Here is a 12,928-nt window from a genome sequence, read left to right on the forward strand (position 1 = left end):
TAAATGAAAGGTTTGAGAATGCTTTGAAAGAATTTGAAAATAATGACTTTCCCAATAATTTTCAGTGACTTTTCTCAAATTTTCTTAAAGATTTAATGAGATATTTGAAATTACATTTGCTATAAAATGAAAATAACAAAATTTTTCAAGTATTTGAAATTGTGTTTGCTGGGGTCTGTTTGTTTGTTTCAATACATATGCATAATAAACTTTACCTTTAAAATTCATTGCCAAATTGTAATTCTGTATTTCTAGTTTTGTTTTTATTTGTTTTGTTTTTTTTTACTACAGTTTTGACCTTATATGGAAATGTCATACAGTTTCATTGCTTTAGAATTGTTTTGCATTATTTTTTTTTCTTTCTTTCTCTTGCAATTCTCCCCAACGTTTTGAATGTATATTGGTCTGGTTCATTTGTTGTGGCAAACAATAGAAATGCTAAAATGTTGAGCTGTTTGTTTCTGTAGCATGCCACAAACAGCTTAGCTAAGTGCGGCAAGTAACTGTTTGCTGTTTGGTTTTTGTGTCTATTGAAGTGTTGTCATATATGGCAATATGCAATTTTCATAAATGTGCTAATATTATGGGCATATTTTACAATGTTTTTTTTATTTTTTTTAAATTTGTTTAGCTTTTTCATTTATTTGTACTGTTTTTGTTCTGGAGTTTTTTTTTAGCAATTTTATTTAAATTTTCTTATTTTCTAGCTGTTTTTCTTGCAAAACAAAAGAATATTAATTTTTATATATTTTTAATGTTTCGTTAAATGGCATATGTGGTTGGCTATGGGTTTCTATTGGGGTTTAAATTGCACTAATTTTTTGTGTGTTTGTTCTTTACGTTTTTATTATTTTTATTATGGCCATTTAGTTTAATTTTATGTTTATTTTTATTGGGGTTTGAAATTTATTTTTTTTAGAGAATTATCTGAAATTTTAAAATATTTATTTTTATTATATTAAATTTTATAAATATTTAGTCAGTTTATAAATATTTAGGGAGTCAGTTTGTACTCCCTTTTGAATAGATGAGGTTGACCGATGAGTCTATTAGGAACACTGTTAGTTTTTAGTACTCTTTATATTATGTCGTAGATATCTGTGTATACCAGTAGATCCATTTCAATCTAAAAATTCAATGCACTTATTAAATCATGCTCAAGTTTTTATATTGTTTAATTTTTTTCTTATATTTCTCAAAATTTATTTTATTTTGTAATACTTGATTTTTAATTTATCTGAATTTTTATTTTTTTATAATTTTTTTTTTCTTTTTTTCTTTTATTTTTTAGTTTTAAGTCATCATGTCTTCCACCACCAGCACCTCACACACCTGCCATCATCGTATCACATATTTATCAGCTTTATATTTAGTTTTTGTTTTGCTGTTAAAATGTCACAAAGTTGCTGGTATTTTGGGCAAATCGCAGATGTGTGAAGTGGAAACGGGACAAACAAATATAATATTGGATATTGAGGAGAGTAGGGGTGATTGTAAGTATTCAAAATAAATCTTTTATAGTAAATTAATATCTACTTATATATATAAAAATGATATGATCCATGTATGCAATGGCATCACGTGAGAACGGCTGGAGCGATTTGGCAGATTTTTTTTTATTCGATTCGACATTTTCAAGAGATGGTTTGTAAAGAAAAACAAGTAAGAGAGCTATATTCGGCTGTGCCGAATCTTATATACCCTTCACCAAATTATACTTTAATATAAATTTTTTTAAATATTTTTATTTCAAAATTTTTTAATTTTTTTTAAAAAAAGTTTTTTCCAAATTTTTTAAAAATTTTTTTTTTTGTAAAAAAAATGTATGACAAAAAAAATTGTTTGATGAAAAAAAAAATTCGGGTTAAAAAATATTTTTCCCGATTTTGACCCATTGTAGGTCCAACTTACTATAGCCTTATCTACATCGTTGCAATGGTCTTTGAAATATCTATAATTAGATATCCATATTGTCTATATTAATGACTTAGTAATCCAAATTATAAATCAAAAATAGGTCAAAAATCGAGGTTGTCCCGGTTTTTTGCTCATATCTCCGTTATTTGTGGACCGATTTTGTTGATTTTAAATAGCAAACTTCTCGAAAGCATGCCTGACAGAATTATTGAAGATTTGGATCCCGAAGATATCTGGGGTGTTCAGAAAATTGATTTCAACAGACAGACAGACGGACATGGCTTAATCGACTCCGCTATCTATAAGGATCCAGAATATATATACTTTATAGGGTCGGAAATGAAAAATGTAGAAATTACAAACAGGTTAAAACTCGGAAATTTTTTTTTTTGAGTCCAGTCAACTGTAATAAAAAAGCTCCCTAAAGTATGCAGTACAAATTTAGATATTTTATTTGCAAATAAATAAGAACAGGCAGGTGAATGTGGGTTGGAGAAACTTGAAGAACTAACATTAGTAAATGCTACCGGGCGAATGCTATACAAGAAAAAACTAAATTCTAGGCCAATGCTAAATTCTACATAAACTTAAATCCGAAATTCCTGTATTTTTTAGGATTTTTAATAAATTTGTGATTTCGGAAACCATCTTTATTACTAATTCACATACATTGCATAGCCGTTTGTAATTTTTACATTTTTCATTTGCGACCCCACAAAGTATATATGTATATTCTGGATAGCTAGATCGCGAAGTTGAACCTACAATGGGTCAAAATCGGGAAAAATATTTTTTAACCCAAATTTATTTTTTTTAACATAATTTTAAAATTTAAAAAAAAAAATTTGGAAAAAATTCTTTGAAAACAATTTGGAAAAAAAATAATTTTGCTTAAATAAAAATATTTAAAAAAAAATTTAAAAATTTAAAAAAAAAAATGTGGAAAAAATTCTTTAAAAACATTTTGGAAAAATAAAATTAATTTTGTTTAAATAAAAATATTAAAAAAAATTATTTTTAAGTATAAAGCCGAATATACCTCTCTTACTTGTTTAATTTCATTTTCTGTAAAAATCTTGATAACAGTTTATCATTTAAAATTATACCTTTGTCAAGAGTTTTTATAAAATTTTTAGGATTTTTGCCCATTGGGTCCATATTTGGTTAGAGGCTGGTAAAAGGCGTATACAGCATATTAAAAACATACAAAGGTAAATAAAACTATATTCGATTTGTGATTTTAGAACACATAGGCTAAATGGGAAAATTCGAAGTAAAATGGGTTAAATTTGGAAAAGCTTGTGAAGAACACCAAGCCTCTATACTTATTTCTTTAAGAAAATATAAAAAATATTATACTTTTGTAAACATATTTTCTCCCGGGCCTAAAATTTGTCATGGCAAAATTTATGAACTTCCAAATTTGTGGAATATTCCACTTTAAATTTATCTATTTTAGGACTTGTCGAAATATTGATTTGAAATTTCTTTTCTGTTATCGGAAAGAGCATTTTCTAAAAAGAAAAGTTAGTTTTAGTGGAATTCGGAGTAAAATTGTCTCCAATATTTCAAAAATACTGCAAATTTAGAATTTAGAAAATTGTGAAATCGGAAAATCGAATTTATAGCATATGTAAAGGTGTAAACAAATATACTATTACCCAAAAAAAAAACAAAAAATCTAAATTTTCTATTTTTTGGAATTTCGTCCATAAAGGCCACATTTGGTCTGGGGCTGGTAATAAAATAATACATGATTTGAAATACATTATAAGGAGTGAGATCGAAAAATTCTTAACACACGTTTTTCATTACATTTTTTAACCCAAGTATTATTTGAATTTTTTTTTGATCAAGTTACCTTTGAAAAACATGTCAGTTATTATGTGTAATGTCAATTATATTAATTTTTTTGTTAATCTGATTAAAATGAGTGACCAGAAAAAAGTGCGTACTGAAATTATTAAATATTTTCAACAAAACCCAACTTGGTCTTACAAAAAGTTGGCCAAGCATACAAAGGTCTGCCGTCAAACTGTTTCCAATGTTATTAAACAGTACCGGGAGAACTTGTCAGTTGATAGAAAACCTGGTTCAGGTAGAAGGAATGGTCCACATGATGTTTCTAAAGCCAAAAAAATAGAACGCATTTTCAAAAGAGCTCCCAACACATCCGGTAGGAAAGCAGCCCGGTTAGCTCAGTGCTCGGACTATTTGGTACGAAAAGTTAAAGCTAATGCAGGTTTAAAAACATACAAGGCTCAAAAAGTTCCTGACAGGAACGCTACTAAAAATTTAGAGGCCAAAAACAGAGCACGGAAATTGAAGTCAAGTTTTATAAAAAAATATTCTTGCTGCATAATGGATGACGAAACGTATGTTCTGGCAGATTTTTCGCAACTTCCAGGTCAAAAATTTTATGTTGCTGATGCTCGAGGGAATGTTGAAGAAAAGTTTAGGACCCAAAAGCAGACAAAATTTCCCAGAAAGTTCTTGGTATGGCAAGCAATATGCAGTTGCGGCAAAAGAAGCCACTCATTTGTTACAACGGGCTCTATAAATACCGAAATTTACATCAAGGAATGTTTACAAAAAAGGCTGCTTCCATTCATAAGACTTCATAATGTGTCCACTTATTTTTGGCCTGACTTGGCATCCTGTCACTATGGCAAACAAGCCCTTGAGTGGTACAAGAACAATAATGTGGTATTTGTACCAAGAGAGGCAAATCCTCCAAACTGCCCGGAGCTAAGGCCAGTGGAGAGATATTGGGCTCTTGTTAAAAGAGAATTGAAGAGTACAAAAAAGGTGTCCAAAAGTGTGGTAGATTTTAAACGGAGATGGACTACATGTTCGAGCAAAGTGACAGAAAGCACTATAAAAACGTTAATGGAAGGGTTTCCGAAAAAGGTTCAAAATTTCATCACTAGTGATTAAAACTATAAAAATAATTTTTTTTGTAAATTGTAATAATAATTTCAATCAAATAAAAAAAAAATTAAAGCTGTAAGTTTAGTGGTTTCTTTTTTATAAACATATATGTATGTTAAGAATTTTTCGATCTCACTCCTTAGTATCCAAAACTGTTGACCATTTTGAAGTCCTAGCTTTGAGCCCAAATTCAAAATTTTGATAAAAAGAAATAGGTTAATTTCGGAAGGGCCTAGGGATACCCATATTAGCATATTTTAAGCATTTTCTGTTGTAATGATATCCTTATTGAGATAACTTTCAAAAAGATAATAAAGCATTGTAAGTTCCTCCAGAAATGTTCTTAGCAAAGCGAAAAGAAAATAAAAAAAATTCAATATTTTCCGAATGTTACTATTCAAAATCGATTATTTTGGGACTCATAAATGATATTGCATTGAACCATTCTTCATATGATTTTCTTATTTATTTTTTAATTAACTGAAAAAATATGAATGAAATCAGTTGTAGATTGTGCCAGATATTTCGAAAAAACTGGGCCAGGGTATGGCGAAATTTGAATTTTCAAATACAAATAACTCAATAGCGTATAACACTGACCAAGGTCTTTAATAATATTTATTTTATAAATACCATCTATGAGACAACACACCACCGCTTCTGAGTAGAATTTGTAGTTCGTCTTCAAAAAATCTTCGAATCTTCCTCGGCTACGCCTTTGAGATATTTCATGTCAACCGGATCAGACAATTAGAAATGGCAGATTTATTTCCCAAATATTTTGTTTCTGCCCCCTGTGCAGTTGGCCCCCAATTACAACTATCACGCTTAAGTCTTTCGTTTCAACATTTCTAGATTTCACCATCATAAACATTACACCCATTTTTATAGTATTTTTTCATTACTGTTATCTCGTGTTTTATTTTATAAAACAAAATAAATTCTTACACTTGTTAGTGTTGCTTGTCGTACTCTTTATACAAGTGAAAATTAATTACATTTTTAATTAAAGCAAATGGTAGCAAAAGAACTAAAATCAGGCATCATCTTATCTCACATCTTGTTAGTTGGTTAGGCACACACTACACTCTCCTAGTTACAAATTACAATTTGTGTTTAAACATAAAATTAAATGTCGTTTTGATTAGCCATGAATGGAAACTGATTAATAAAAAAAAAAAGTTAACAGGAAAATCACATAAATAATAAAATAAAAAGGGTGTTTACAAAGAAAGTACATTTTTCTTTAGAAATTATAAAACATTAATTTAAAGCAATTGTATAAAGATAAATACAAATTCTATTTATTACTTACTTACGGCATCATCTAGTTACAATTTCCTTTCGTTAAAATTGTTGTTTTAAGCGTTTACACAACATCAATATCAAATGTTGTTTAAAAACAACACATGCCATTTTGCCAGCCTCTAGTAATTTAACATGTTATTCTTTGAATTATTTACAACAATTTTTCAAAAATAAATATTGTTGCTGCAAAAACAAAAACTAAACACTTCAAATAAAACTTCTTAAGAAAAATACACTAATCATTTGTAGTAAAGTCTTACATGTCTGCTGCCATCCACAGGAATAACTAAATACAGCCCCTCAAAAGACAAGAGGCACATGTCTGATGTGTTTTGGAAGTAAAAGTAATAAACTTTTAGAGAGGAAGAACTTCTTTGAACAAAAAAAAAACAAACAAGTAAGAGTGCTATATTCGGCCGTGCCGAATCTTATATACCCTTCACCAAATTATACTTCAAACTTTTAAATATTTTTAGGTAAACAAAATTTAACTTTTTTTCCAGTTGTTTTTTGAATTTTTTGGAAAAAAAAATTTTTCGATTGTTATTTTAAATTTTTTTTTAAATTTTAATTTTTTTTTTTTTTTAAATTTAAAATTTTTTTTTTTTTTAAATTTTAAAATTTTTTTTTTTTTTAAATTTTAAAATTTTTTTCCCGATTTTGACCCATTGTAGGTCCAACTTACTATGGTCTTATATACGTCGTTGCAAATGTCTTTGAAATATCTATCATTAGATATCCATATTGTCTATATTAATGTCTTAGTAATCCAGATATAGGTAAAAAAATAGGTCAAAAATCGAGGTTGTCTTGGTTTTTTCCTCATATCTCAGCCATTTGTGGACCGATTTTGCTGATTTTAAATAGCAAAATTCTCGAAAGCATGTCTGACAGAATTATTGAAGATTTGGATCCCGAAGATATCTGGGGTCTTCAGAAAACTGATTTCAACAGACAGACAGACAGACAGACGGACAGACAGACAGACAGACAGACAGACGGACATGGCTTAATCGACTCCGCTATCTATAAGGATCCAGAATATATATACTTTATAGGGTCGGAAATGAAAAATGTAGAAATTACAAACGGAATGACAAACTTATATATACCCTTCTCACGAAGGTGAAGGGTATAAAAAAGAAGAATAAAAGATGAAAAATGCATTTAACAATTGCACAAAAAGTCAAAATTTATGCCTCTGGCTACAAACTTGTAGCCAGATAAAGAACAAATTTATATTTTTGTACTCAAACACACATGTGTTTAAAACTGAAATCCTAACTGTTTATGCTTTAAAACTTAACAAATAAGTTTATTTAACTTTTTTTCCTGTTTACGTTTTTATTGTGTTTGAGAGGCTATTTTTTTGGGGGTAAAATACATATTTAAGTTATAGACATGTAAAGATTTACAGTTTTTTTCCATTTTAGTAACGAGGTTTGTTTAGAAATTTTTTTAATATATTTAGTAAAGTTATTTCTGTGTTCTATAATAATAATCCGCATAATTTAGTAAATACTGAAAATGAGCTATGGGACGACCCTTGAGCCTCTGTTCAAATTTGTAACTACTATTCCGACTATGTGCCATCAAAGCAGTCTTTGAAGAATCCGAAAACAAGTTTGATACCCAAGACTCTCTAAGATATACAGTAGCCCATTAAAGTCTACATACAGGAATTCAAATTAAATTTATTTCGTTGAAAGCTGTATTTGTAAGTTAAAAGTAATGAAATATAATGAACACCACTTAAGTCGGGTTTAGTAACATTTCCTATCACGTCCAAAATTTCACCGTTATTAGAATTTTTGATGCTGAGTCAAATAACGATTTTTTTTTTGGTTTTTTGGGCTTTTATGTTCAAAATATTATGAAACTTAATAGCCCCGCCCACTCAAAAGTAGGTGTGACCGAGAATAAATTTTTCGTCATTTTACTCAGAATCAATAACTCTAATAATGGTGAACTTTTGGGCGTTATATATTATATATCTCATAAAAAAAAACTGCTTTAAATTAAAGTAACATAATAATTTTTCCTGTATGTAGACTTTCTTGTAATAATTCTCTTCTTCGTGGGGTTCAAGACTCCAGAAGCATTCGAATCCAAAGGTACCTACACCTTCGAACAAAATATCTTCAATTTAATGATAATTGAGTACAAGCGGTATCATTACAAAATAACATAATATTATAAAGAGAAACGCATTATATAAAACCCATTTCAGTCGCGGTGGTTAGTAATCTAACCACCGCGACTGAAATAATCTAAGCGGAGCAAACTGTCGGAAAAGGTTTACAAAAAAATTTAAACGATGACTCAAACAAATTTAATTGTTTAGCAAACGACAATAGATGTCACTAGATTTGTGTAAAGACTCTAGAAAAGTTGGTTAGCAAAGTGACCACTACACCGGAAAGATTAAAAAAAAACCCAAAGAACGATGTCTGCCGAAGTATAATGGACTACCCGGAAACTCATTGTTTAAAATGACCATTGTATGCAGTTGTATCGTAATGTTAGAACCTCTTGTCTTCCATTCGCATGCTACACCATTAAAAACTCCTTCATTATAATTCTGTATCGCTCATTAGGCAAAGTAACCGTGTTACCACTACAGTGACACCACTAATGGATTATCAGCGCAATACACATGAAAATTAGCTTCGTCTCGAAAATTCGCTGTTGAATCGCTGATGATTCGGTAAAAAATGATCACAAATATTTCGCGTTCTTGAGGAGGTGTATTCTCAATCTACTTACTTCTGAAATACTTCTGAAAAAGTTATTAAATAATCTGATAGGATGTTAGGATAAAATAGAAATCATACTCTCAAATGAGCACTCTTTATCAGAACCAGCGATAATAGTATACCGGCTAAATACCTATAGCCGAATGATGACCTCGAACAATCACAACCATAGATGAGTTTGTGATCTATGGTTCCGATCATTCGTGATAGTTTTAAGAAACCAGAGTTAGAACGCTTTTACAAGCAGTTCGTTATAACAAAAAATTATGGAAAGTTGGTATAAAGCTAGTGTGTTGTAGAAAGGCTCTTGTTTCTACCACGAATCACAATAAGCCCTCTCCAAACGCTACAGGCAGTTAGTGATCCCCATGCTGATCATATAAAATGAGAGACAGTGTACAGATATTTTCAAGATACTGAAGTATTCGAGTATAAGTTATTAAAATGGGCCTTACAAATGCTCCAGGGGCGGCGATATGGGGGCTCAAAATAGGATACCTTCGACATGTAAAATATTTAAACATGTGCCATTTTTTGGTTTCCCATATGGTGCTCGGCCAGATCTTGAAAAAACAAGCTTGCGTGTGCAATTTATCTCTTAAAATTTCCGAGTTAGCCATTTCAAAATTGAAATTTTAAAATTTTGCCATACCTTGGTCCGCTATTTTAAAAATATAGGGCTACGCTCACATCAAATTTTATGCCTATCGAACTAGCCCTTTAGAAATGCTAGATTTATTTCCAAATTCTTGATTTTGCCCCACTGTGCAGTCTTAAATCCAGGAGTAAAGTGAAAAATGAAGAGTAGTGCGATTCGTCAATATAATGATGACAGTTACCCAGGATCCATTCTATGAATACTAAAGATTGTATCCAGTTACGTGAATTGGGTAAAAATACATGCGTTGCTTAAATGAAGTGCTTTGCTACTTAAATTTCTAATGCCTAAAATGTTTATGCAACACAGTATTGTCTCTTATCTAAATGTCTTCGAAATAAAATGGATATTTAACTGATAATGGATACTTAACATGGCAATATCACTACCATAGCTGATTCCTTCCAGTTAGAATTTGGTAGTTAAGTTGATTTATTTTTGCAAATTAACGAATAACGTAATACTTAAAATCGCAACATGATTTCACAAAAGAACTTGGTTTAATCTTAGTGAAGCTAATAGATCGACTAAAAAGTGATCGTAGCCCCTCTCTATATCAAAGAAGGCCACTTAAAATAATATGCTATAAAAAAGGATTTATGTCAAAATTCTTAAAAAGTTTGGAAACGCAGAGAAAAAATATAGTTGTGCATGTTTATTGTAACCATTTCACTATTGTTACATGTTTTTTAACAATATTATAGTCACAGTAACTATTTACATGATTGTGGTAACCATAATATGGTTAATTTACTATTCACATGAATTTATCAACCACATATGTATATGGTTACAGTAAACAAGTATATGTTTGTTTCAACCATATTTATGATGAATAATTTTATCATAATATGTTGTTCTCAGATTATGATATCCATAAGCCGAGAGCAATATAATAATGGTAAGTCCTTCATCATAAATTGTTGTCACAAACATATACTTGTTTATTGTAACCATATATATGTGTAACCATACAATCATGTGAATCGTAAATTAACCATATTATGGTTACCACAATCATGTAAATAGTTACTGTAACTATAATATTGTTAAAAAACATGTAACAATAGTGAAATGGTTACAGTAAACATGCACAACTATATTTTATCTATGCGTGTAGTATAGGAAAAAACATGCATTTACATGATTCCCAAAGGGAAGTGTGATGAGCGGGGAAACTGAATCAAAGTTTCCAGAAGGGAAAGATATCGGCCGGTCTATAATCCTTTAAAATTTGTAGTAGGTTTTCCTTTTCGATATGAAAAACAAGACAGGACATATAAAACCAAATGATTCAATCTATGAAAACACTTTTAAAAAATGTTATTATCAAATGTTTGCAACCATCCTCGTATTCCAAATACTTATATTAATAATACAGTAAATGTTAGCTTTAAAAAAAAACCTAAATAAGCAGTTAAAACTTTAGATAGTTTACTGTTGTCTGCCATTGTCATTTCCTATAACGTTTTTTGTTTTAAAGCAATTTTATTCTTTCATTTTTGCTTATACGAAAATTTGTTTAGACATGCGTTTTTGTTAAATAACTTTGTTGCTGTTGTTGGTTGGCAACGTTTTAAATTGATTTTTAAGACCAGGTTTTTCTTTAGAAATGAATACACCAAAATAAAAAACGACAATTGTTTTCTATATGAAAAAAAAAACTACAAAACTAAAAGGCCTAAAAGAAAAATGTATTTTAAAAAATTCAAATTACCATACACGACAACAACAATAAATATTGCATTATTTCTTATGTTGCATGCAACATCTTTGTGTATTTAGAAAATATTGGCTAGAAATAAATGTAAGGTTTCACGTGCTGCTGCTGCATGTAACTCAAACAATCAAAACATAGTTAAATAATAATTTTTCTTTGTTACAAAACTTATAAAAGAAGATGAAAAAAATTAAATACCGCAGGATATCAAAACAACAAGAAGAATTCTTACATGTATTACAGCTCTGGAATATATGAAAAGAACTGAAAAAAACAAAAGCGATCTCTAAAAGACACCAAAGTGCTGGCAACAAAATAACACACCCTAAAAACCACACATAGTAAATGGATTAAATGCAACAACTAAAATTTCAAGACGAAACTCCAAGTGTAAGAAATAGTGTTTTTCCCAGCAGTAAAGCAAGTAGTCAATGTATCCCTTATAGACAGAAAATGCCACTAATTTCTGATCAATTGGCTTAATCCGATTGATATATTTTGGTTCATTTGCCAAGTATGTGCTCTTTGTAGTGAAGATATAGGTTTCTTTATACATTCCAGGTAATCTAGATTGAAGGCAGTTGTCACTTAAGTGTCTCCAAGTAATCTAGAGTGTAGTCACTTTAATCGTTTCTTGAGTAATTCGTAAAAACTGGTTTTATATTAATTATGTTGATATAATTCAGTTCATTTTCATTTTGTTTAAGTATACTGACATCCCATGTAACCGAGCGTGAAGTCAATTGTCACTTTAGTATCTCTAAGTAACCTATAGTGTAGACACTTTAAGCACTTAGAAAATATTTCTTTAAACCACCAGAAGTGGAGAGTTGTCGGAGAAAGATTTGCTTACAAGCACTCGGTTATTGTACTGTCTTTGAGTGACTATTTGAGATCACTCTATACCGGTACTTGAATCCAATGCGTTCACTATTTTGGAACTGCTTTCACATTGTCTCATTGTAATCCAAAAGGGTGAATTGGCCCCCCTGCTTAGGACATATACGTGTTAATATATCCAGTTCCGTAGCTAGTTATTTAACTAGTTGTCACCCTAAATGATAGGTATAATCACAAGTGCGGGACAGTCTTCTAGAACAGCTGGGTTCAGCTAAATCTTCTTTACACAAATTACAATTAAAACGACAGGCGATAGACTTCTAAACATTTTTACTTTGTACAAATAAATTGAATGCAATATTAAGAGCTTTCATATTTTATCTCCATTAAATAGTTTATTTTTTTTAGCTAAAGTAATTAAATGAAATTTAATTTCCTTCCTTTGAATAAGCAGTAGTTTTGTCGCCTCAACGCTTTAATTGTAATTTGTAGTATGAACTTAAAAATTTAAAATATATTACTTGCATGCAACTTGCTACACATTCATACTTGTTTACATTGCATACATATTTTTACAATGTGGTTAGCAGTAGTATTATTCCTCAAGTTTGCTTCAGTTACACAGCTAAATAAATGTTGTAATAATAGGGTTTTCTTCGTCTTCATTTCATACTTTACCCAGACTAGAGTAAAATAAATTTAATACACGCATCATCTGCAAATATGTTGTTATGTATAGTTTTTTTTCAGCTTATATAAGTATTTATTTCAGTGTATGTGTAGAGGTTTTTCTTCATT

At 29.8% G+C, this 12,928-nt stretch overlaps 1 protein-coding gene across 2 annotated transcripts in view; it reads left to right on the forward strand.

The window, feature by feature from the left end:
* Positions 1-12,928, forward strand: part of Cad99C (cadherin-99C) — a 287,105-nt gene that overhangs the window by 155,171 nt on the left and 119,006 nt on the right. For both annotated transcript variants that reach the window (XM_065515250.1, XM_065515249.1), the window contains one exon: positions 1,292-1,493. In XM_065515250.1, the coding sequence (XP_065371322.1) occupies positions 1,304-1,493 (190 nt within the window). In that variant the 5' untranslated portion in view covers positions 1,292-1,303. The remainder of the gene's footprint in view (positions 1-1,291; positions 1,494-12,928) is intronic.

This window comes from Calliphora vicina, chromosome 1 (genome assembly GCF_958450345.1).
Source record: "Calliphora vicina chromosome 1, idCalVici1.1, whole genome shotgun sequence".
Lineage (NCBI taxonomy): Eukaryota > Metazoa > Arthropoda > Insecta > Diptera > Calliphoridae > Calliphora > Calliphora vicina.